The sequence below is a fragment of the Rhinopithecus roxellana genome, chromosome 4 (assembly GCF_007565055.1).
Source record: "Rhinopithecus roxellana isolate Shanxi Qingling chromosome 4, ASM756505v1, whole genome shotgun sequence".
In the NCBI taxonomy this organism is placed as follows: Eukaryota; Metazoa; Chordata; class Mammalia; order Primates; family Cercopithecidae; genus Rhinopithecus; species Rhinopithecus roxellana.
In genome coordinates this window covers 85262384-85288537 of record NC_044552.1, presented here as the reverse complement: position 1 = coordinate 85288537, position 26154 = coordinate 85262384, and the positions used below count along the sequence as shown (strand labels likewise).

Genomic DNA, 26154 nt, shown 5'->3' with positions numbered 1-26154 from the left:
GAACCTGGGTGGTGGAGGTTGCAGTGAGCTGAGATTGCGCCACTGTACTCCAGCCTGGGCAACAGAGTGAGACCATGTCTCAAAAAAAAAGTTGTTTTTTTTTTTTTTCCTCCCAACATAAAGCCAATACAAGGAAATCTCAGGAAATTAATAATTTATTTATAATTTTTTTTCCTCAACAAAACCCATCAAAGTTCAGACATTAACACAGACGTGTAATACCAAACAGCTACAAAGAAGAGATGGAAACAGGAAAAGTCAGATGAATGGCGCTCAAAAGCAACAGTAACTAAGCACTTGAAAGTGGATTGGATTGTTGGTTAATATTTTTCCATTTGAAAGAATCACATGGGATTCTAGCTTCTTGCAAGAAGGAGTTTAAGTTACACCTGATGCTTCCCCTCACTGACCAAGGGGCTGGGATGTCTTGTTAACTCTCTCCTTTCAGTTTAATTGCATTCCATACTCTAATTTTCTCAGATCATATATTCTGTCTTATTTTTCCACCTGAGCAGAAAGAATTCTTTCTGTTTACTTCACCCCACTTCTTTCCTCTGAGAAAAGGCAGTCTTCTCCAACAGGAGAAAGAAAACCAGGAGGAGAGGAGAGAAGAAGAGAGAATATGAGAGAGAGAGAGGGAGAGGTGTGATGGAGTGTTAGACTGGATGACAGAGGGGAGCTAGAAGGGGGATGCTCCAGGCTCTCAATCTCAGGACTATGCAAAATAATTTTCCAGGAGATGCACATGTGGTCTCATATTTCTCACAATAGTTCACCTAGGGTTCCCTCCTCAGGTCTGTCTCCCACTACCAAAACCCAATATAGGCAGTCTCGCTGCCTTAACCTGGAGGGAGGACCAGGACCTGGGTCTCTACTCCTGTCCCTGCACAGATTCATTTGAGGCATTTACATTTGTGACCACTCTTGGGGGAACAGCCTGCAACAGGAAAGGAGTGAGTGGATGTTGGTGTTTTTCCAGGGCCACCAGTTGGTCCTAGCTGACTGCACCCCCCTCCCCAACTACATATACTTCTTTGGGGGCAGAAAGTTCCTCTCTCAGCTGAGGGGCCTATGGGTATTACTCAGGGAGCAGCCTCAGGTTGGGGTAACTGCTCTTGTTGCTGCAGGAGGAAGAGGTGGAAAGACACTGGGGGAAGTACTCAGTCTGGAATCTGATTTTTAAAAACATTTTTTGGGAGCCACTTGCCCAAAGTCTTGAAATCAGAAAATCCTGGTGGCGCTGTCTTCAAAATACATCCCAAATGCATACATTCCAACCACTAATACTCTATTCTAAAACATGTTGACTTAGTTTCTTCTCTAAAATTCAAGCCCAATGCCCAAAATAATCAAATGATTAGGATGCCTTTTATTTTGGTTTCTTGAAATGACCACTGTTAATAAAAATATTTGTCTTTGGGAGGCAGAGTCTGGCAGATCACCTGAGGTCAGGAGTTCGAGACCAGCCTGACCAACTTGGAGAAACACGACCTCTACTAAAAATACAAAATTAGCTGGGCATGGTGGCGCATGCCTGTAATCCCAGCTACTTGGGAGGCTGAGGCAGGAGAATCGCTTGAACCCGGGAGGCAGAGGTTGCAGTGCGCTGAGATTGTGTCATTGTGCTCCAGCCTGGGCAACAAGAGTGAAACTTGTTCTCAAAAAAAAAAAAGAGAGAAAAATTTGCACTTTTAATTAATATATAAAAAGGAATATTCAGGTTTGCTTGGTGTTCTGCAAATTTTGAGTGACTCAAACAGAATATGAGTGTTCTTTTGGTTACCAAACTTAGAATAGCATAAAAAACTGTAGGAAGAAAAGTTGTTTTTTTAAAGTTTATTTCTATTTCTAATAAAATGATGTGTACTTCTAAAGTTAAAAAACCTTGTTTACTATATAGACTGACATATAACTGTTAAAACTTGATTATAAAGATGAAATTGTCTTTGTCAATTATGAATTAGTGACATTCATAATATACTTTATGGGGTAAATTAAAGTCCCTGGGTATTTGTTAGCGGCGTCCTTAACTTTCATGACAACTCTCCTTCTCTTACTTGAGAAGGGAGTGTTCGTGATTATTTGTTTTGTGGAACTATCCATGCTTTGTACAGATATTTTGGAAAATTTTTTTTTAAATATTAATGTTTCTTGTTAATGATTAATGTTTAAATGTGTAAACTAGAATTTTTCAAATATTCTATGCGATCACGATTCTAAATTTACCGTTAGCGTATGATCTTCTCCCATAAGTTAAAATCGGCTCAAGTGGCTGAATTGTTCTCCTTCATTCTGCGAAGGAGAGAGTAAAAGAGGAAAAATTTCTGAGTGATGGAGAGTCCTGCTAAAAATAAATAAATAAATAAATAAATAAATAAATAAATAAATAAATAAAAGCAAAATATTTATATAGACAGTAGATATGTGATTGAGTTGGTCCATATCAGAAAACTTTAGAAATTGAGAGGTTTTCTGATCTCTTGTGGAAGTCTCATTAAAAATGGCAAGAAATTGGCTGAGCACAGTGGCTCATGCCTGTAATCCCTGCACTTCGGGAGGCTGAGGCAGGTGGATCACTTGAGGTCAGGAGTTGGAGACCAGCATGGCGACATGGTGAAACCCCATCTCTGCCAAAAATACAAAAATAAACTGGCACGGTGGTGTGTGCGTGTAATTCCAGTTACTTGAGAGGCTGAGGCAGGAGAATGGCTTGCACCCGGGAGATGGAGGTTGTAGCGAGCCGAGACCACACCACGCACTCCAGCGAGGGTGACAGAGCGAGACTCTGTCTTAAATAAACAAAACAAAACAAACAAACAATAGCCCAAAGGCAAGAAATTAGAGAACTTTTAAAAGCTTTGCTGTTACCTAAGGGGATAGCCATATAATAAAATGGAGACTAATTTAAAGGGCAATAACCCAGAATCCTGAAGAAATAATTTGCCGCCGCTATGCTAAACAAGTAGCATTAACCAAAGCAGTTGCCATACTGATGGTTTGTAAATACGTTCTAGCCATTGTTTGCTTATCTCCAGAATGGATTGAGGATATTCCTGATAGACAGCCAAGGTTCTGATGATAAAATTGCGTGAATGTTATTCTGGACTTAAGGAGTTCCACTGTATTCTTCAGTGATTGGGGGGAGGGATTGTGGTACACAAAAGAACATTTTTTTTTTAAATATGAATAAACAATCTTGCTGTACCAAATGAATATTTAGAACAATTAGAAAGAAGGCCGGGCTCGGTGGCTCACACCTGTAATCTCAGCACTTTGGGGGGCCGAGGCGGGTGGTTCACCTGAGGTCAGGAGTTTGAGACCAGCCTGGTCAATATGGTGAAACCCCATATCTACTAAAAATACAAAAAAATTAGCCAGGTGTCGTGGCTCCTGCCTGTAATCCCAGCTACTCAGGAGGCTGAGGCGGAGAATTGCTTGAACCTGGAGGGCGGAGGTTGCAGCGAGCCAAGACCACCTCACCATTGCAATCCTGCGTGGATAATAAGAACTAAACTTAGTCTCAGGAAAAAAAAAAAAAAAAGAACAATTAGAGAGAAAGAAAATGAATTCTATAAAACTAAATTTGAGAATGCTGTCTAAGACTTAAACTTCCATGGCTTGGGAATTGCTGTTAGCCTTGAAGACAATGACATCGACTCCTCCAGGAATCCATAGGCTTCTCCATATGTTAAGGAATTCACTTCTGTTTTGTTTGTTTGTTTGTTTGTTGTTTTTTTTGAGACGGAGTTTTGCCCTTGTTGCCCAGGCTGGAGTGCAATGGCGCGATCTCGGCTCAACGCAACCTCTGCCTCCTGGGTTCAAGCAGTTCTCCTGCCTCAGCCTCCCAAGTAGCTGGGATTACAGGCATGAGGTTCCATGCCCAGCTAATTTTGTATTTTTAGTAGAGATGGTGTTTCCCCATGTTAGTCAGGCTGGTCTTGAACTCCTGACCTCAGGTGATCTGCCCGCCTCGGCCTCCCAAAGTGCTGGGATTACAGGTGTGAGCCACCGCACCCTGCCAGGAATTCACTTCTGAACCTATATTCTGCCATATTGCAAGCTCACATGTCTAAATACTACAAAGGATTCATTTGATGTGTCTAGCTTTTAATAGATAACAATAATCTTCCCCAAATATCCACCTAATAGCTTTGCATGACTAGAAATCTGAAGATTTCGTCTTTTGGAAAAGACTAAACATCTCAAAATCAGAGGAAAATCTACTGTTGGCCTTAATAAAAAGGAGATCATCAAGAAACCGTAAACTGAGAATTCTTAAGTATCTTCCAGAACAACAATTTTTGGAAGAAGATGACCAAACCAATGTCTTCAGATCAAGCTTTGATGACTCCAAGTAGATACGTCCATCCAAGACAGTAAAACAGGATACAAGTTCTGGTATCTTTGCCCTCTTTTTAAACTTTTTCTGTACTTAAGCATTGTGCTTAAGCATTGCCTAGAGGGCAACCAAAAGTTTTTAAAATTCTTTCACAAACTTGTCCTGGTGAGATGGCTCATGCCTATAATCCTAGCACTTTGGGAGGACCAGGCAGGCAGAATACTTGAAGCCTTGAGTCTGAGACCAGCCTGGTCATCATGGTGAAACCCTGTCTCTACTAAAAATACAAAAATGCAGAAATTAGCTGGGCGTGGTGTCACCCGCCTGTAATCTCAACTACTTAGCGGGCTGAGGCAGTGAGATGAGATCGGACCAATGCACTCCAGCCTGGGCAACAGAGTGAGACTCTGTCTCAAAGAAAAGGATTCTTTCACAAATGACGAATGACAGTTTATCTTGATCTTCTTTTTTCGTTTTTTGAGGCAAAGTTTTTTTTGCTCTTGTCACCCAAACTGGAGTGCAGTGGCACAACCTCAGCTCACTGCAACTTCTGTGTCTCCCTGGTTCAAGTGATTTTCCTGCCTCAGTCCCTCAAGTAGCTGGGATTACAGGCTTATGTCACCATGCCTGGCTAATTTTTGTATTTTTAGTGGAGACAGGGTTTCACCATGTTGGCCAGGCTGGTCTCAAACTCCTGACCTCAAGTCATCCAGCTGCCTTGGCATCCAAAGTGCTGGGATTACAGGCATGAGCCATCATGTCTGGCCTCAATTTTCTATAGTAGAGAATTTTCCGTGCCACCTAAGGAAAGGGAAAACTTTCTTATTTTTTTCTCAACTATAGCTATTGTTTTTTTCAATTTTTATTTAGCTTAAAATTTTTCTCTTAAGAGACAGAATCTTGCTATGTCACCCAGCCTGGAGTGTGGTGGTGTGATTCTAGCTCAAACTCCTGGGCTCAGACCCACCTTAGTCTCTGGATAAGCTAGGACTACAGGTGCACATCCCCTCACCCAGTTATTGCTTTCAGGTTTTAGTAAAGATGAAGTCTCACTTTGTTGCCTGGGCTAGTAGCAAAATCCTGGCTCACAGGATGACCTCAAACAACAAAATATGTCTGCTGACATTATTGCAATAATGTATTGAGTCTCTCCTTGCAGTGTTAGTCCTTAATCTTCAGTGACTCCTCAGCCTCCACTCAAGCAATGTTCACATGTTGAAGAATTAGTTGTCCTGCTCTCACTGTGATAAATGACACTTATACACCCCATACCCCTTTCAGTTTGTGCAACACTAAATCACTACTTTTTATGTGAATATCAGGTCCCCTATCATTATACAAACTTATCTAGTGTAATGTGGAGTGAGTTTTAGACTATTATATTAATAATATTTTTCAATATTTTAAACATCTACTCCTATAGGAAATGATGTTTCTCTGAGAAAGGTACCCAGACCTAAAATGAGGCAAGTATGGACTATTCAGGAGACCTTCCAGGAGAGATGACTGACTCCCTCTTCATCTATACTCTGGGAGCTCCAATTCCAGTAATAGGAATAATATGACTAGAAAAGGTGATCCAAAATGTGTCTCTGGTCCAAGCAGAAATCAATAGATGACACTACGTCTTTTCTGGAGGTCCAGTAGCCTAGTTTAAATTAAAGTTTCATGGTGGTTTTGAATGATTTCATAGTTTTTGGTTTCTTCCTGGCCAGCCAAGGACAGCTTTTATTTGATAGCAAATGCTGTTTGCAGCACCTCCCTAAAACATTACTGTTCAGGCAGAACAGTTTTATGGCAAAGTTAAAAGACTACCTGTCTCTCTAGAACAGATTCAGATGGAGTTGGAACATGATTTCATGGTCTGGTTTTGAAATCGTCCCTTGTCTTTGCAACGTATTACTAGGATTAATAATCATTTTGTTTCTAGTAATTACCTGTATTTGACTAGTACATTCTATTCTTTTTTTTTTTTTTTTGAGATGGAATTTTGCTCTTGTCCCCTAGGCTGGAGTGCTATGGTGTGATCTCAGCTCACTGCAACCTGTGCCTCCTGGGTTCAAGCGATTCTCTTGCCTCAGCCTCCTGAGTAGCTAGGATTACAGGTGCCCGCCACCATGCCAAGGTAATTTTTGTATTTTTAGTAGAGATGGGGTTTCACCATGTTGACCATCAGGCTGGCCTTGAACTCCTGACCTCAGGTGATCCACCCGCCTTGGCCTCCCAAAGTGTGGGATTACAGGCGTGAGCCTCCTCTTCAGTCTTAAATGCTACTTAAATGCTACTGTGCAGTCATTATATTTTCAATATATATATTTTGTAACAAAATGTATATGAAAGACCAAATGTTTGTGGATGCGGAGTACATTCTCCCGATAACCTTGTGATCTGTGGATTCTGATAGTGGTATAGATCTGAACCTCATAGATGAAAGTCCTGATGGCTGACTTTGTCTTTGGTAAAAGGGGAGGCTGAAAACTGAAAAATGACCCAAAAACTTGCAGTGGGAAGCTGACAGGCCAAGCTGAATTTTCCCTACCAAACATGAACATCTCCTGCAATTTTATTATTTTTATTTTTATTTTTTTTTTAGACAGAGTCTTGCTATGTCACACAGGCTGGAGTGTAGTGGCGTGATCTGAGCTCACTGCAACCTCCGCCTCCTGGGTTCAAGTGATTCTCCTGCTTCAGCCTCCTGAGTACCTGGGGTTACAGGCGTGTGCCACCATGCCCCGGCTAATTTTTTGTATTTTTAGTAGAGACAGGGTTTCAGCATGTTGGTCAGGCTGGTCTGGAACTCCTGCCCTCCTGATCTGCCCACCTCAGTCTCCCAAAGTCCTGGGATTACAGGCATGAGCCACCGCACCCGGCAGCAAAATATGTTAAATACTCAAGATTGCTCAGTGATTGTCACTCAACGAGATGTAGAAAGTCTATTCTGGCATTCTATGACAGCTCAGCCGGGCATGGTGGCTCATGCCTGTAATCCCAGCACTTAGGGAGGCCGAGGCGGGGAGATCACGAGGTCAGGAGATCGACACCATCCTGGCTGACATGGTGAAACCCAGTCTCTACCAAAAAAATTACAAAAGATTAGCCGGGCGTGGTGGCGGGCGCCTGTAGTCCCAGCTACTTGGGAGGCTGAGGCAGGAGAATGTCATGTACCCGGGAGGCGGAGCTTGCAGGGAGCCGAGATTGCGCCACTGCACTCCCGCCTAGGCGACAGAGTGAGACTCCCTTTAAAAAAAAAAAGAAAGAAAAAAAAAAGTACATTCTGTAACTGTATTTCAAACCAGAGATAACATTCAGCAATGAAGACCACATTAGTCTCTCAATTTCCTAGATAAATTTACCAGAATAATTACCAAATTGCCCCATTTTAGAGAACTGGCTCCTACTCCTTAAACGCGCCTTAGACTGCCCTAGTCAACTCCTACAATGGGCTCCTATGACACTATCCTATCAAGTTTATTTTCCTGTGTTGTTTGCTCTCCCTTGATGCAACAGACCAAATAAACTCAGTCGTGTTGGAATACACTGTGTGATCATTGGGTGGCTGCCGACACCTGTGCAAATCTAGGGAGCCCATTTGGAGGCTTCCTGCCCCTCCATACCCTCAACCCCTGCCCTGGTTCATGCCAGTAGGCATGCTCCAAAATCCTTTGAATTTAGAGTGAAGAAAAATTCCTGATTCCGGGGCATCAGAAAGCCAAGCACTTATCAGATGATTAAGTTTGACTTGAAAGGATTAAGCTCAGAGCAGATAATTACTTGGAATGAATTATCTTGGGAAGACCTCCGGGGATTGGACACCCACCCTAAGGTGGATCAAGGGGCGGGTTGTTTGGATTCCTTATTAAGCACAGAGCCTAGGCCCTTCCTCGCTTTTCCAAGTCTTTTGCCAACCAGTTTCTTAGACTTTCCCCTATTCTGAATCAGGTGGGAGCACAGCATGGACATGGGAACAGGTGCTCTCAGCAAGGAGCCGTGGTGGACCCTACCCGAAAACTTTCATGCTCCAATGGTGTTCCACATGGAAGAGGACCAGGAGGAGCTCATCTTCGGTGAGTGGCCTTTGCCGACGTCCCCTCCTTCATCTGTTTATTTTTATTTTTTTGAGACAGATTCTCGCTCGTGATCTTGGTGTTCACTGCAACGTCTGCCTTTTGGTTTGAAGTGATTCTCGTGCTTTAGCCTGCAGAGTACCTGGGATTACAGGCTCCTGCCACCATGCCTAACTAGTTTTTGTATTTTTTTGTTTGTTTGTTTGTTTGTTTTGAGACAGTCTCGCTCTGTCGCCCAGGCTGGAGTGCAGTGGCGCCATGACGGCTCACTGCAAGCTCCGCCTCCCGGGTTCACGCCATTCTCCCGCCTCAGCCTCCCGAGAAGCTGGGACTACAGGCGCCGCCATCACGCCAGCTAATTTTTTGTATTTTTAGTAGAGATGGGGTTTCACCATGTTAGCCAGGATGGTCTCTGTCTCCTGACCTCGTGATCTGCCCGCCTTGGCCTCCCAAAGTGCTGGAAATACAAGTGTGAGCCATTGCGCCTGGCTTAGTTTTTTTTTTTGTTTTGTTTTTTGTTTTTTTGAGATGGAGTCTCGCTCTGTCACCCAGGCTGGAGTGCAATGGCGCGATCTCGGCTCAGTGCAAGCTCCGCCTCCCGGGTTCACGCCATTCTCCTGCCTCGGCCTCCTGAGTAGCTGGGACTACAGGCGCTCGACAACACGCTTGGCTAATTTTTCGTATTTTCAGTAGAGACGGGGTTTCACCGTGTCAGCCAGGCGTGTGCGGAACTTCTGACCTCAAGTTATCTACCTGCCTCGGCCTCCCAAAGTGCTGGGATTACAGGCATGAGTCACTGTGCCAGGCCGGCCTCCTTCATCCCCTTCTCGGTTTTCATTCTTCCCCTCTCCTCCCGCCTTCATGAGTCACACATCCCTACCCTCAAGGCCACTTCCCCATCCCCCAAAGACTGGTGGCTGACAGTTCCTCTTCTCACCTCTTGTGCTTCCAGGACTTGGTGACACATACCTTCGCTGCATTGAGCTGCACAGCCACACCCTTATTCAGCTGGAGAGTTGTTTTACAGCTACAGGCCAGACTCGTGTGACTGTAGTTGGACCACCAATGGCAAAGCAGTGGCTGCTGCTCATGTTCCATTGCGTGGGGAGCCACTACTCCAAGTGTCACGCTCAAGGTAGGTATCCTTGGCTGAACTGTGGAGGGGAGGGCTTGATGGTGGAGTTCTGGCTGTGTTGTGTGGCATCTTGGATTCGTGAAGAATCCCTTGTGTGGCCGGGGAATCCAGGTGCTCTTCCCAGAATCCACTGGGAAGGGAAGGGCTCATTTTTGTGGCATGCGATTGCTCAGAGAGGAAAGGGTAGCAGGGAGGAGTAAATGGGTTACCTTGGAAGACCTGGGCTGGGGTGACATCCTCCCTGGAACCTTCCTGGTGGAGTCTGGGCCTACCAAGGGCCCCAGTAATGGACTGTGGTTCATCAGCCCCGGGCAATTCTTTTGCAGGTCTGAAGATGCTCGAGCGTGTCCGAAGCCAGCCCCTGACCAACGATGACCTGGTCGCCTCCATTAGCCTGCCACCGTACACTGGAGACTGATCTCCCCTGGGAAGCGGGGATGAGAGGAGAAGTCTTGGCTTCACTTTTGCTGAGAAAGACATGAAAAGCACTGAAGAAAGTTTGAATCTGTGGCCAGACCTGCCCCTCTCAGGCCTTCTAGGCATGTGTCTGAGGCAAATCTCCTGAATGCAAGAAGTGTTATTGGCAAAGCAATCCAATAAAATAAGCTACCTATGATGCAAAGCCTTCGATGTGCTGTCCTCTTTCCTTAGGATGAGCTTATTCAGTCCTGAAGGGGATTCTCTGGACAAGTGCTGAGGTCTGGGGAGGCCGAGCCCAGGGAAGGAGCTGGGTACCAAAGTCAGGGCTTTCAGGAACTGCTCCTCTCAGGCCTGGAGCCTGGTTAGGCTTCTCTGAGTTGAGTGAAAACAGGGGCTTCTGAAAAGGGACCCTCCTAGGATCCCCAGGGTTTTCCTGGACCTTGAAGTGCACACAAATGGGGAGAACAGAAAGGTGGGAGGAAGAGTCCAGATAGATGTGGAAAGTGTTCCCACCCCAACTACCTGGTGAAGTAGGCAACCAGGGAAGCTGGTGAATATGAGGTAGCCAGCATTGTCCCTGATTGCCCAAGTTTGTGGGTGGGGTGAGAGTGGAGGGGGTGATTTTCAGGGAGCTAAGGATTCTGAAGTCCCTTAAGCCATGAATTAAATTGACTAGGAAGGCTTCCTGAATTTCCATTGAAGAACTTCATCCGATTGCGGAATCTACATCTTTCTGTAGCCAAAATTATGGCTTGCTAAACCTGTCCTCAGTAGAACTCTTCCTCTTCAAATTTGCCATTTCTCCAGCAGTCTGTATCTTATAATGAGGCAATTGCAGTACTCTCCTAGGAGACTGACGATGGTGATTTGGACCAGACTGGAGTGGTAGACGTGTTAGGAAATGGTTGAATTTGGAATCTATTTTGAAGCCCACAAGATTTGCTAATTACATGGTTTTTAGAAGGCCAGTTACCAAATATAAGTTAGAAAGGTTGGCCGGGCGGAGTGGCTCACACCTATAATCCCAGGACTTTGGGAGGCTGAGACGGGCAGATCACATGAGGTCGGGAATTTGAGACCAGCCTGACCAACATGGAGAAACCCCATCTCTGCTAAACGTACAAAAGTAGCCAGGCATGGTGGCGCATATGCCTGTAATCCCAGCTACTCGGGAGGCTGAGGCAGGAGAATCCCTTGAACCCGGGTGGCAGAGGTTGTGGTGATCCGAGATCACGCCATTGCACTGCTGCTGGGGTAACAAGAGCAAAGCTATGTCTCAAAAAAAAAAAAAAAAAAAAAAAAGACAACAAAAAACACATACTTAGGAAGGTCATATTCAGAGTGGAAAAACAAGTAGAGAAAATGTTGAAAGAAATCAAATTGTAGTGGCTGGGTACTGTGTGTCATCCTTGTAATTCCAGCACTTTGGGAGGCCAAGGGGGGCTCAGGAGTTTGAAACCTGCATGGACAACTTGGCGAAACTCCGTTTCACCCAAAAATACAAAAAAATCAGCCAGGTTTCGTGGCGGGCAACGAAGGTGCTGGGAGACGGGGTTGGGGTGGGAGGATCGCTTGAGCAGGGGAGGTGGAGGTTGCAGTGAGTGGAGCTCCCACCGCTGCACTCCAGCCTAGGTGACAGAGGGAGACCCTGTCTCAAAAAACAAAACAAAACAAAACAAAAACCTATAAAGGAGTGAAGCACATTCTACAATACTAGGCATAAGAATGGCTGGGCGCGGCCAGGTGCCGTGGCTCGGGCCTGTAATTCCAGCACTTTGGGAGGCCGAGGTGGGTGGATCACGAGGTCAGGAGATGGAGACCATCCTGGCTGACATGGTGAAACCCCGTCTCTACTAAAAATTCAAAAAATTAGCCAGGCCTGGTGGCGGCCACCTGTAGTCCCAGCTACTCGGGAGGTCGAGGCAGGAGAATGGCATGAACCCTGGAGGCAGAGGTTGCAGTGAGCCAAGATCATGCCACTGCACTCCAGTCTGGGCAACAGAGCCAGACTCCATCTCAAAAAAAAAAAAAAAAAAAAAAAAAAAAAAAAAAAAAAAGAATGGCTGGGCGCTGTGGCTCATGCCAGTAATTCTGGCACTTTGGGAGGCCAAGGTGGGTGGATCACCTAGGTTAAGTGTTTGAGACCAGCCTGGTCAACATAGGCAAACCCCGTCTCTACTAAAAATACAAAAATTAGCCAGCCGTGGTGATGCATGACTGTAATCCCAGCTACTCGGGAGGCTGAGGCAGCAGAATTGTTGGAACCCGGGAGGCAGAGATTGCAGTGAGCTGAGTTCCCATAGCGCAGTCCAGGCTGGGTGACGGAGCAAGACTCCATCTCAAAAAGAAAAAAAAGAAGATAAATGTATGTGCCTGACCTTTGGACAATAATCAACATCAATTTTACTAAAACATTCCTAGGGAAGAATCTCATGATTGTTGAAAGTACCACAGTATTTCTAACTCCATTTAAACTTCAGGCTTGACAATCATGGCTCTGTGCTAGTTGTTTTTATTACACAAATTTCTAGAAAATATTTTTTCTCATAAAGATCTGTATAGGCCGGGCGCGGTGGCTCAAGCCTGTAATCCCAGCACTTTGGGAGGCCGAGACAGGCGGATCACGAGGTCAGGAGATCAAGACTATTCTGGCTAACCCGGTGAAACCCCGTCTCTACTGAAAAATACAAAAAACTAGCCGGGCGAGGTGGCGGGCGCCTGTAGTCCCAGCTACTCGGGAGGCTGAGGCAGGAGAATGGCGTAAACCCGGGAGGCGGAGCTTGCAGTGAGCTGAGATCCGGCCACTGCGCTCCAGGCTGGGGGACAGAGCGAGACCCCGTCTCAAAACAAAACAAAACAAAACAAAAAATCTGTATATACTTCAGTTTAATTTAAGGAATCTGAGCTGTCGCTTTCTAATGACTGAAAGCAATGAATGATCTCACTGAAGGATGTGGGCCTGAAGCATTTTCTTGAGGAAACTGTTAAAAACACACGCACACACACACACACACACACACACAAAAGGCCGGGCGCGGTGGCTCACGCCTGCAATCTCAGCGCTTTGGGAGGCCAAGGCGGGCGGATCACGAGGTCAGGAGATCGAGACCATCCTGGCTAACACGGTGAAACCCCGTCTCTACTAAAAATACAAAAAATTAGCCGGACGTGATGGCAGGTGCCTGTAGTCCCAGCTACTTGGGAGGCTGAGGCAGGAGAACGGCATGAATCCAGGAGGCGGAGCTTGTAGTGAGCTGAGATGGCGCCACTGCACTCCAGCCTGGGCGACAGAGCGAGACTCCATCTCAAAAACAAAACAAAACAAACAAACAAAAACAAACAAAAAAAGCTTTTTTTTTTTTTTTTTTTTTTTTTTTTTTTTTAGTAAACCAATAATTGAAAATCAGCTAGGTCATTTTCATTTGAATTTAAAATTGTGTGTTTTGAATATATAATGTTTTTATTGGGTTCAACATTCAAAAAGTGCTTTTAGTGAGAAAGATACCCTCCAAATCCTGTCCTTCAGCTATACAGTATCATTTCTTGTAGGAAATCTGTTTCGAATTTCTTCTGTACCCTTAATTCTCAGATAAATAAATATACACAATTTATTTTCTTTTTTTCTATAAAGATTTTTTTTTTTTTTTTGAGACGGAGTCTCGCTCTGTCGCCCGGGCTGGAGTGCAGTGGCCGGATCTCAGCTCACTGCAAGCTCCGCCTCTCGGGTTTACGCCATTCTCCTGCCTCAGCCTCCCGAGTAGCTGGGACTACAGGTGCCGGCCACCTCGCCCGGCTAGATTTTTTTTTTTGTATTTTTTAGTAGAGACGGGGTTTCACAGTGTTAGCCAGGATGGTCTCGATCTCCTGACCTCGTGATCCGCCCGTCTCGGCCTCCCAAAGTGCTGGGATTACAGGCTTGAGCCACCGCGCCCGGCGAGTTTTTTTTAACTTAATAATATATCTTGGTTTGGGGCGGTGGTGTGATCCCAGCACTTTGGGAGGCCGAGGAGGGTGGATCACTTGAGGTCAGGAGTTTGAAATCAGCCTGGCCAACATAGTGAAACCCCTTCTCTACTAAAGCTAAAAAAATTAAATGGGCATGGTGGTGGTCACCTGTAATCCCAGTTACTTGGGAGGCTGAAGCAGGAGAATCGCTTGAACCCGGGGGGCAGAGTTTGCAGTAAGCTGAGATTGCAGCCAGGATGGTCTCCATCTCCTGACCTCGTGATCCACGCACCTCGGCCTCCCAAAGTGCTGAGATTACAGGCCTAAGCCACCGCACCTGGCCGTGCTCAACCATTCTTATGCCTAGTATTGCAGAATGTGCTTCACTCCTTTATACGTTTTTGTTTGTTTTGTTTTGTTTTTTGAGACAGGGTCTCCCTTTGTCACCTAGGCTGGAGTGCAGCTGTGGGAGCTCCACTCACTGCAACCTCCGCCTCCCCTGCTCAAGCGATCCTCCCACCCCACCCCAACCCTGACTCCCAGCACCTGCGATGACAGTTGCCCACCATGAAACCTGGCTGATTTTTTTGTATTTTTAGGCGAAACGGAGTTTCGCCAAGTTGTCCATGCAGGTTTCAAACTCCTGAGCCCCCCTTGGCCTCCCAAAGTGCTGGAATTACAATCAGGCTGCACTCCAGCTTGACTTACAAGAGCAAATCTGTCTCAAAACAAGAACAAAACCCAGATATTTTAAATTTTTGTCAGTCTGATAGATGAAAAATGTTTCTTAGTGATGTTTAAAATTGCATTTATCTTATTCCAAGTGGTACTGAATATCTCCTTGTTGGATTCTCATATGTCTTTCCCAATGCCTTTTCATTCATATGTATAAAGACAATTGATATTGTACTTTCCGTGACCTGTCTATTTAGGCTGTTGTCCATTAGGTTGTTGTTGATTTGTAGCACCTCTTGATATATTATGAAAATCAGTGCTTTGTTTGTCAAATGAGCCACAAATACTTCTTTCCAGTGTGTCCTTTGTTTTTTACATTATTTTGATGGAATTTGCCATGTAGATTTTTTAATATCTATGAGATGAATTCACGAATCTTTTTATATTTATTGTCTCTGGATTTTGTTTCATTCTTAGAAATGCCCTCCTCATGCTATGACTATAAAATATTTGGTAATGGTTTCCTCTGGTATGGTTTGGGCTTGTTTTTTAACATTTAAATATTTGATATTCCTGAGATGTCTTTTGATTTTGGTTGTTAGGTCTGGTTCACATGGATTTTTAATATTTTATACATATATATTTTTACATCTATTCTTACTGTTTTATTTTTTGGAGACAGGGTCTCACTCTGTCAACCAGGTTGGAGTGCAGTGGTGTGATCATAGCTCACAGCAGCCTCAAACTTCTGGGCTCAAGTTATTTTCCCACCTCAACCTCCCAAGTAGCTGGGACTACAGGTGCACGTAACTTCTCCTGTCTAATTTTTTAATTTATTTCATTTTTGTAGAGAAAAGATCTCACCCTCTTGCCCAGGCTGATCTCAATCTCCTAGGCTCAAGTGATCCTTGTGCCTTAACCTCCCAAAGTGTTGGGATTACATGTGTGAACCACTGAGCCTGGTCTCAAATGCATTTTTAATAGGTGAACCTGTTTATCCCAATGATTACTCAATCATTGAATGAGTAATCCACCTTTTCCACACTAATCTGAATTGTCTCCTTTATCAAATATCAAATTTCTATGCATATATGTGGGTGTTTTTTTCGTTTTCTATTCTATTTCATTAATTCGCCTTTCTGTTCATGCATCAGTAAAACACAGCCTTGTATTTATTGAAGTTTTATACTATTTAGTACCTGGTAGGACGAATCCATTTTTGTGTCTGCTTTTTGTATAGCTTGTGGTTTAGGAATCATGGTTCACACGGCTTACATGATTTAAAAAATTAAAAGAATATATTTGATTGTGCATAAAATTACATAAAATTCAATATGTGCTTTTAGAGTTTTTTGAGATAGATTGGTACCTATCATTTATTTATGTATTGCTTCTGACCTGTTTTGCACTGCAATTGCTAAGTGACTAGTTTTGACAGAGACTGCATGACACAAAACACAAAATATTTACTCTCCGGCCCTTTATAGAAAAAGTTTGCCTGACAATTGCTCTAAAACACTAGGAAGAGCTAATTTACTTGGAATACATTGTGCTACTTGTAAAAAACTTTCCAACAAAATCATTACTTAGGGATATGATTTAGGTGGGGCTGGGTGTCTCACGCATGTAAGCCCAGAACTTTCAGAGCCTCAGGTGGGATGACTGCTTGACCTCAGGAGATCAAGACCAGCCAGGACTACATGGAGAAACCCCATCTCTGCAAAAACTACAAAAAAGCTAGCTGAGTCTGGTGGAGCATGCCTGTAGTAGTCTCAGCTACTCAGGTGGCTGAGACGGAAGGATCGAATGAGCCTGAGAGGTTAAGGGTACGGTAAGCTGTGATGGTACCACTGCCCTCCAGCCTGGATGAGTGAAAGAGACTCTGTCAAAAAAAAAAAAAAAAAAAAAAAAATTTAAAAGGATATGACTTACTTTACATTATTTTTGTCATTGAATTGTGTACTTCCTTGAGGGAAAAATAGCTGAATCTATGGCATTAGTATAGTTGTAATTCATTAAAATGTGAGTTTTCTTATGTCCAAAATAAGATGAAAAGACATTGAAACATTTCTCATTGATTATGTTATTTTCCGGTGTACATTCAGTGATACTTAAAAATTAAGATGGGAATGAAACTTTCTATGGGTTAGATGTAAATTTTTTTCTGGTACATGTTTAGGTTAGCAGGCCAATGATTGGCTTTCTATATTATCGATAATATTTTTCTCCACCTAAAGGTTCTCTGATTCAACATTAAGTCTGGTGTCCTTGAGAATAACTTTTGACTTTTGTTACATTTATTGGACTTGTCCCAGTGCATTTCTTCAGGTGTGATAGAAATATCACTGCAGACTTTCTCATACTGGTTGTATTAATGGGATTTCTCTCCAGCAAGATACACAGTAAGATAATTCCAAATGAATGGCTTTGACATTTAATGTACAAATAGGATTTTTCTTTTTTCTCTATTTATTTATGTATTTTTGGCTACAAGATGAAGTAGTAAGGATTTTTCTATAGTATTAGTTTTTTGGTACTCAATAGGGCCAGAATTACTGCATATACATTTTGATTATAAATTCTTTGATGCTTAGTATTATATGACTTGGGAAGTGCTTATTAATGAAAATAATGAAGACATACTTTGCACTTTTCACACTTGAAGTTTTATGTGATAAAACATTGGTTACCTACAGTTCATTCTCCCTCCTTGGAAAGTGGAACATTGCTGATCTCAATCAAAATGAGAGAAGTATGTAAAAGGGACCAGAATCACGTAGCATGCTTTGAACAGCAAGGAACAGGAAACACTGGTCCAGTTGGATGTTAGGAAAGCACTGTATTTTTGCCAATAGCAGGCATTCCAGGCATATTATGCCAAGGGCTCCCTTTCCACCTTGTGTTGGCTTCCTCTTCAGGCTGGTAGCAAAATACTTGTAGCCATTTCCAAAATCATATCCCGTCATAAACACCAGGAGAGGGCCGGGCGCGGTGGCTCAAGCCTGTAATCCCAGCACTTTGGGAGGCCGAGACGGGGGGATCACGAGGTCAGGAGGTCGAGACCATCCTGGCTAACACGGTGAAACCCCGTCTCTACTAAAAAAAATACAAAAAACTAGCCGGGCGAGGTGGCGGCGCCTGTAGTCCCAGCTACTCGGGAGGCTGAGGCAGGAGAATGGCGTAAACCCGAGAGGCGGAGCTTGCAGTGAGCTGAGATCCGGCCACTGCAGTCCAGCCCGGGCGACAGAGCGAGACTCCGTCTCAAAAAAAAAAAAAAAAAAAAAAAAAAAAAAAAAAAAAAAAAAACACCAGGAGAAGGAAAGAAGACATGAATCCTTTTTTATGTCTCTTTTCAGAAATAAGATAACCCTTCTGCTGGAAGCCTCCTTTAGGTTTCACTCCATTTCAAAACTGGGACATGTGCCATTTCCTAAAGCAATCACTGGCAAGGGGAATGGGATTATCATGATTAGTCTAATCACCTGGAGTTAAATTAATGTTAGAAGTTAGTGTCCCTCAGCACTAAACAGGATTCTATTTTTCTATGTTTTGACATCATCTGGCAGTTGAAAAACTGCAACTGTCAGCCAGAGATTGACAGAGTGATAAAGCCACTGAATAAGAAATGGATTTATGACCTGGGAACATGGGCAGCCATGCTAAATGAAACCTATAAAATCGAAACTGCCAAATTCTCATAGATTATCTATTTGTTCAAGTATAAGGAATCTTGAGAAACTCATGTAGGATGCAATAGAAACTATATTTCATTTGAGTGCATATTTGTTAGCATAGTCCTGTTTTTTTAAATGCTCTATTGCCAGGCATGGTGGCTCACGCCTATAATCTCAGCACTTTGGCTGTGGATCACTTGAGGCCAAGAGTTCAAGACCCCAGCATAGACAACATGGTGGATCTAGTATCTACTAAAAATACAAAAGTTAGCTGGGCGTGATGGTGCATGCCTGTAGTCCCAGCTACTCGGGAGGCTGAGGCAGGAGAATCACTTGAACCTGGGAGGTGCAGATTGCAGTGAGCTGAGATCACGCCACTGCACTCCAGCCTGGGCGGCAGAGTAAGACCCTGTTTCAAATAAATAAATGAATGAATAAATAAATAAATACTGTACAATGAGGCTGGGTGCAGTGCCTCATGCTGTAATCCTGGTGATTTGGGAGGCTGAGGCAGGAGGGTCACTTGAGTACAGGAGTTTGAGACGTCAGTGAGCTATGATTGCGCCACTACTCTCTGGCCTGGACAATAGGACAAGACCCTGTCTCTAACCTCAAAACAAAACAAGAAAAACAAAACCAAGAAACCCCTCTACCATCAGAAAATTATTGACACTTTTGGTTTCAGATGTGCCTGTCTTCCTGTGAGTCCACATCCAGCAGGGACAGGCAAAGCTAAGAGAACCAGGGCTCCTCTCCTTCCTGTGTGTGTGCACTTTCCCATGAATATACAAAATAAAGATGATTACTTACTCTATGTGTTACACTTGCAAATCTTGCCTTTTTTATTGCTCTACAATATGAAGTAACCAAGATTGTGCATAAGTAGTATTAGATAACTCACTGCACACTATCTCTGACTCTGTGTGGTCCTATGTGGTACTTATGATAATACTATTTTCATAATTACGCATGAATAATTTTTCTAGAGCCACCAGCTGGTCCTAGCTGCCTTCTTCTCCACCCCTGCTGACTACATAAGTGGTTTGTTATTTTTCAAAGATAAGTTTTGTAAAACTTGTATTTTAGATTTTGGGGCACATGGGAAGGTTTGCTACATAGGTAAGCTTGTATCATGGAGTTTGTTGTACAGATAATTTCATCACCCAGGTATTAAGCCCATTACCCACTATTTATCTTTTCTGCTTCTTTCCCTTTTCTTACCCTCCTCCCTCAAGTAGAACTCAGTGTCTGTTGTTTACTTCTTTGCATTTATGAGTTCTCATCATTTGGCTCCCACTTGTGAGAACATACAGTATTTGGTTTTCTCTTCCTGTGTTAGTTTGCTAAGGATAATGGCCTTCAGCCCCATCCATGTTCCTGCAAAATATATTATCCTGTTCTTTCTTATGGCTGCATAGTATTCCGTGGTATATATGTACTAAATTTTCTTTATCCAATCTGTCACTGATGGGCATATAGGTTGATTCTATGTCTTTGCTCTCATGAATAGAGCTGTAACGAACATTCATGTGCATATATTTTTATGGTAGAATGATTTATATTCTTCTGGATATATACCCATTAATGAGATTGCTGGGTCAAATGGTACTTCTGCTTTTAGTGGTTTGAGAAATCACCATACTGCTTTCCCAATGGCTGAACTAATTTATACTCCCACCAACAGTGTATAAGTGTTCCCTTTTTTTCTGCAATCTCGCTGGCATTGATTTTTTTTTTTTTTTTTTTTTTTTTTTTTTATTTGAGATGGAGTCTCACTCTGTTGCCCAGTCTGGAGTACAAAGGTGCAAACTCAGCTCCCTGCTACTTCCACCTCCTGGGTTCAAGCAATTCTCTGCCTCAGCCTACCAAGTAGCTGGGATTACAGGTGCCCGCCACCATGCCCAGTTTATTTTTGCATTTTTGTTAGAGACGGACTTTCACCATGTTGGCTGGCCCTGTCTCAAACTCCTGACCTCAGGTGATCTGCCCGCCTTGGCCTCCCTAATTGTTGCCATTATAGGTGTGAACTACCATGCTAGGCCACATGTATGTCTTTTGAAAAGTGTCTACTCACGTCCTTTGTTCATGTTTTAATGGAGTTGTTTTTCTCTTGTAAATTCGTTTAAGTTCCTTATCCGTGCTGAATATTAGACCTTTGTCAGGTGCTGTGATAGTTAATATTAAGTGTCAACTTGATTGGATTTAAAGATGCAAAGTATTGTTTCTAGGTGTGTTTGTGAGGGTGTTGCCAAAGGAGATAACATTTGAGTCAGTGTACTGGGAAAGGCAGACCCACCCTCAATCTGGGTGGACAACATCTAATCAGCTGCCAGTGCGGCCAGAATAAAAGCAGGCAGGAGAATGTCGAAAGGGTAGATTAGTCTTCTGGCCTACAATTTTCTCCCGTGCTGGATGCTTCCTGCCCTGGAACATCAGACTCCAAGTTCTTCAGCTTAGGGACTCGGACTTGCTCCTCAGTTTGCAGACAGCCTATTGTGGGACCTCACCTTGTGACTGTGTGAGTCACTACTCCTTAATAAACTCTTTATATATTCATCTATCCTATAGTTTTGTCCCTCCAGAGAACCCTGACGAATATAGATGCATAGTTTGTAAATATTTTCTGTAGGTTGTCTGTTTACTCTGTTGACAGTTTCTTTTCTTTTCTTTTTTTTTTTTTTTGAGACAGAGTCTCGCTCAGTCGCCCAGGCTGGAGTGCAGTGGCACTATCTCGGCTCACTGCAAGCTCCGCCTCCCAGATTCATGCCTCAGTCTCCTGAGTAGCTGCGACTACAGGCGCCCGCCACCACGCCTGACTAATTTTTTGTATTTTTAGTGGAGACAGGGTTTCACCGTGTTAGCCAGGATGGTCTCGATCTCCTGACCTTGTGATCCACCCGCCTCGACCTCCCAAAGTGCTGGGATTACAGGCGTGAGCCACCGCACCCGTCCTCTGTTGACAGTTTCTTTTGCTGTGCAGAAGCTCTTAAGTTTAATTAGATCACACTTGTCAATTTGTGCTTTTGTTGCCATTACTTTGGTGTCTTTGTCAAGAATTCTTTGCCCTTTCCTATGTCCAGGATGATATTGCTTAGGTTGTCTTCCAGGGTTTATATAGTTTTGAGTTTTATGTTTAAGTCTTTGACCCATGAAAGATAATTTTCTTTTTCTTTTTTCTTTTTTTTTGAGATGGAGTTTCGTCCTTGTTGACCAGGCTGGAGTGCAATGGCGTGATCTTGGCTCACTGGAACCTCTGCCTCCTGGGTTCAAGCAACTCTCCCGTCTCAGCCTCCCGAGTAGCTGGGATTATAGGCATGTGCCATCACGCCAGGCTAATTTTTTTTTTTTTTTTTTTTTTTTTTTTTTGTTGAGACGGAGTCTCACTCTGTCGCCCAGGCTGGAGTGCAGTGGCCGGATCTCAGCTCACTGCAAGCTCCGCCTCCCGGGTTTACGCCATTCTCCTGCCTCAGCCTCCCGAGTAGCTGGGACTACAGGCGCCTGCCACCTCGCCCGGCTAGTTTTTTGTACTTTTAGTAGAGACGGGGTTTCACCGTGTTAGCCAGGATGGTCTCGATCTCCTGACCTCGTGATCCGCCCGTCTCGGCCTCCCAAAGTGCTGGGATTACAGGCTTGAGCCACCGCGCCCGGCCAGTAATTTTGTATTTTTTTTAGTAGGGACAGAATTTCTCCTTGTTAGTCAGGCTAGTCCCCAACTCCCAACCTCAGGTGATCCATCTGCCTCAGCCTCCCAAAGTGCTGGGATTACAGGTGTGAACCACTGTGCCAGGCCAAAGATAATTTTTGATGTTGAATCTGATTTTTCTCTTTAAGAAACTGGGTCTCCCTCTGTCACCCAGGCTGAAGTGCAGTAGCATGATTATAGCCTACTGTAACCTTGAACTTCTAGGTTCAAGCAATCCTCCTGCCCTAGCTCCTGAGTAGCTGGAATTACAGGTGAGAGCCACCATGTTGGTGAATATGATTTTTCCTTAATGCAAGTCGACGAATCTGATTTTTCCTTAACGTTTTAGCACAGAAGTTAAATGGTTGCTTAATTTTACCAAAAAGGTAATATTTGAGAATATTTTTATCAACATGTACACAAAGCTACTTAGAAAATTAGCTTTCTCAGTAGAAATCCAAGCATCCTGATAATACTGGTGTCACTTATGAATAAATGTTTTGAAACTTAGCTTTTTTTTTTTTTTGGCCTCCCAACATAAAGCCATACCATACAAGGAAACTTCAGGAAATTAATAATTTATTTATAATTTTTTTCCTTCAAAAAACCTTTCAAAGTTCAGACACTAACACTGATGTGCAATATCAAATAGCTCTACAGGACAGATGGAAACAGGAAAAGTCAGATGATTGGCACCCAAAAGCAACAGCAATTAAGCAGTTGAAAGAGGATTGGATTGTTGGTTAATATTTGTCTATTTGAAAGAATCAAGTTGGAGATGTAACGTCTTGCAAGAAGGAGATTAAGTCACACTTGATGCTTGCCCTCACTGACCAAGGGACTGGGCTATCTTGTTAACTCTCTTTTCTGTTTAATTGCATTCTGTACTCTAATTTTCTCAAAGTGTAAACACACACACATACACACACACATATACATATATATAATATATACATATATAGATATACAAACATTATATATATTTTATATATATATATATATATATATATATATATATATATATATATATATATATATATATATATATATATATATATTTTGAGACAGAGTCTCACTTTGTTGCCCAGGCTGGAGTGCAGTGGCACGATCTTAGGTCACTGCAACCTCTGCCTCCTGGGTCCCAGCAATTCTCCTGCCTCAGCCTCCAGAGTAGCTGAGATTATAGGCATGTGCCACCACTCCTGGCTACTTTTTTGTATTTTTAGTAGAGACGGGGTTTCACCATGTTGGCCAGGCTGGTCTCGAACTCCTGACCTCAGGTGATCCACCCAGCTCGGCCTCCCAAAGTGCTGGGATTACAGGCGTGAGCCACCATGCTCGGTCTCAGAGTGTATATTCTGTCTTATTTTCACCCCTGGACAGAAGAAAATATGTTTATTTCACCCCACTTTTTTCCTCTAAGAAAAGGCAATTCTCTCTAGGAGGAAAAAGAAAACCAGGAAGAAGGAGAGAGGAAGGAGGGGGAATAAGGGAAGATGAGAGAGAAGTAGAACATTAGATTAAAGTAGAAGACAGAGGAGAGAGGGGAAGGAAAGAGGGAGCAGGAAGGGGGATGCTCCAAACTCTCAATCTCAGGACTGTGCAAAATGATTTTCCAGGAGATGCACATGTGGTCTCATATCTCTCACAATAGTCTACCCAGGCTCACTCCTCAGGTCTGTCTCCCACTACCAAAACCCAGTATAGGCAGTCTTGCTGCCTTACCTGGAGTGGGGACCAGGACCTGGTGCCAGGTCTGGGAATCCACTGCTGTCCCTGAACAGACTCATTTGAGGCATTCACATTTCTCTCCACTCTTGGGGAAACAGCCTGCAACAGGAAAGGAGTGTGTGGTGTGAGTGTTTTTCCAGGGTCACCAGTTGGTCCTGGCTGACTGCACCCCCATCCCCGACTACAAACACTTCTTTGAGGCACAGATCTCCTCTCTCAGTTGAGGAGCCTATGGGTGTTACTCGGGGAGCAGCCTCAGGGTGGGGTAACTGCTGATGCTGCTGCCACAGCTGCAGGAAGAAGGTGGAAAGACGCTGTGGGGCGTACTCAGTCTGGAATCTGATTTTTTTGTTTGTTTGTTTTTTGCTTTTTGTTTTGTTTGGACAGGGTCTTACTCCATTACCCAGGCTGGCCTGCAGTAGTGCAATCTCAGCTCACTGCAATGTCTGCTTCCTTGGTTCAAGTGATTCTCACCTCAGCCTCCTGAGTAGGTGGGATGACAGGCGTAGGCCACCACGCCGGGCTACTTTTTGTAGTTTTTGTAGAGATGAGGATTTGTCATGCTGCCCAGGGTGGTCTCAAACTCCTCAGCTCAAGGAGGTCAGCTGCCTCGGCCTTCCTAAGTGCTGGGATTACAGGTGTGAACCACCTTGCCTGGCTAGAATTTGATTTTTAAAAACTTTTTTTTGAGGCTGGGCACCATGGCTCACGCCTGTATTCCCAGAACTTTGGGAGGCCGAGGTGGGCGAATCACCTGAGGTCGGGGATTTGAGACCAGCCCGTCCAACATGATGAAACCCCGTCTCTACTAAAAATAGAAAATTGGCCGGGCTTGGTGGCACACACCTGTAATCTCAGCTGCTCGGGAGGCTGAGGCAGAATTGCTTGAACCCGGGAGGCAGAGGTTGTGGTGAGCCAAGATCGCGCCATTGCACTCCAGCCTGGGTAACAAAGGCAAAACTGCATCTCAGAAAAAAAAAACAACCCAAAAAACCCACAACCCACCAGAAAAACCTTTTTTTTTGGAGCCACTTGCCCAAAATCTTAAAATAAAAAATCCTGATGACTCTGTCTTCAAAACAAATCCCAAATTCATACATTTCAATTGCTAGTACTCTAGTCTAAAACCTATTTTCTTAATTCTTTTTTCAAAAATTCAGGCCCAGTCCAGGTGTGTTGGCTGGTGTATGTAATCCCAACGCTTTGGGAGTCTGAGGCGGGTGTACCACGTGATGTCAGGAGTTCGAGACCAGCCTGGCCAACATGGTAAAACCCCATCTTTACTAAAAATACAAAAATTGGCCGGGCGCAGTGGCTCATACCTGTAATCCCAGCAATTTGGGAGGCCGAAGCGGGTGGATAACCTGAGGTCAGGAGTTCAAGACCAGCCTGACCAACATGGCGAAACCCTGTCCCTACTAAAAATACAAAAATTAGCTGGTCATGGTGGCCTTTGCCAGCTACTCGGAGGCTGAGGCAGGAGAATCGCTTGACCCTGGGAGGTGGAGGTTGCAGTGAGCCGAGATCATGACATTGCACTCCAGCCTGGGCAACAGGAGTGAAACTCCATCTCAAAAAAAAAAAAAAAGAAATACAAAAAGTAGCCAAGTGTGTGCACCTGTAGTCCCAGCTACTTGGAAGGCTGAGGTGCAAGAACTGCTTGAGCCCAGGCAGTTGAGGGTACCGTGAGCCAAGATCTTGCACTCCAGCTTGGGCGACCGAATGACTCTGTCTCCAAAAAATAAATAAATAAATAAAGTAAGTAAGTAAATAATTAAATGAAATTCAGGCCCAAAGTCCAAAATGTTCAAACTATTAAGATGTCTTTTACTGAATTTCTTGCAATGACCACTGTTAATAAAAATATTTGCACTTTTAATTTTATTAAAGGAAAAATTAAAGGAATATTCAGTTTTACTTGACATTCTCTAAATTTTGAGTACTTAAACATGCTATGAGTTTTCTTTTGGTTACCAAACTAAGAATAACATAAAAAAACTGAGAAGTCAAAATCAAAGTTGGGTTTTCCTAGGTTAATTATAATAAAATATGTACTTCTTTTTTTTAGATGAAGTCTCACTCTGTCACCCAGGCTGGAGTACAGTGGCACGATCCCTGCTCGCTGCAACCTCTGCCTCCTGGGTTCAAGCAATTCTCCTGCCTCAGTTCAAGCAATTCTCCTGCCTCAGTCTCTGGAGTGGCTGGGATTACAAGCATGCGCCACGTGCCTGTCTAATTTTTGTATTTTTGTATTTTTAGTGGAGACGGGGTTTCACCATGTCGGTCAGGCTGGTCTTGAACTCCTGACCTCAAGTGATCCACCCACCTTGGTCTCTCAAAGTGTTGGGATTATAGGCATGAGACACCACACCTGGCAAATGACATATACTTCTAAAGTTAAAATACCCTCTTGTTTATTATACAGTGACATATAATTGTTAACACGTTGATTTTAAAAAAGAAAATTAACCAGCTGGCTCACTGCAACC

The 26154-nt window shown here is 43.7% G+C and overlaps 1 protein-coding gene across 1 annotated transcript; it reads left to right on the top strand.

The window, feature by feature from the left end:
- The first annotated feature begins 8203 nt into the window (after positions 1–8203).
- Positions 8204–10160, top strand: KHDC1L (KH domain containing 1 like). Its single transcript, XM_010372207.2, has 3 exons — positions 8204–8403; positions 9356–9538; positions 9865–10160. The coding sequence occupies exons 1-3, from the start codon at positions 8292–8294 to the stop codon at positions 9954–9956; spliced, it is 387 nt and encodes a 128-aa protein (XP_010370509.1). The 5' UTR covers positions 8204–8291; the 3' UTR covers positions 9957–10160.
- Positions 10161–26154: the final 15994 nt, after the last annotated feature.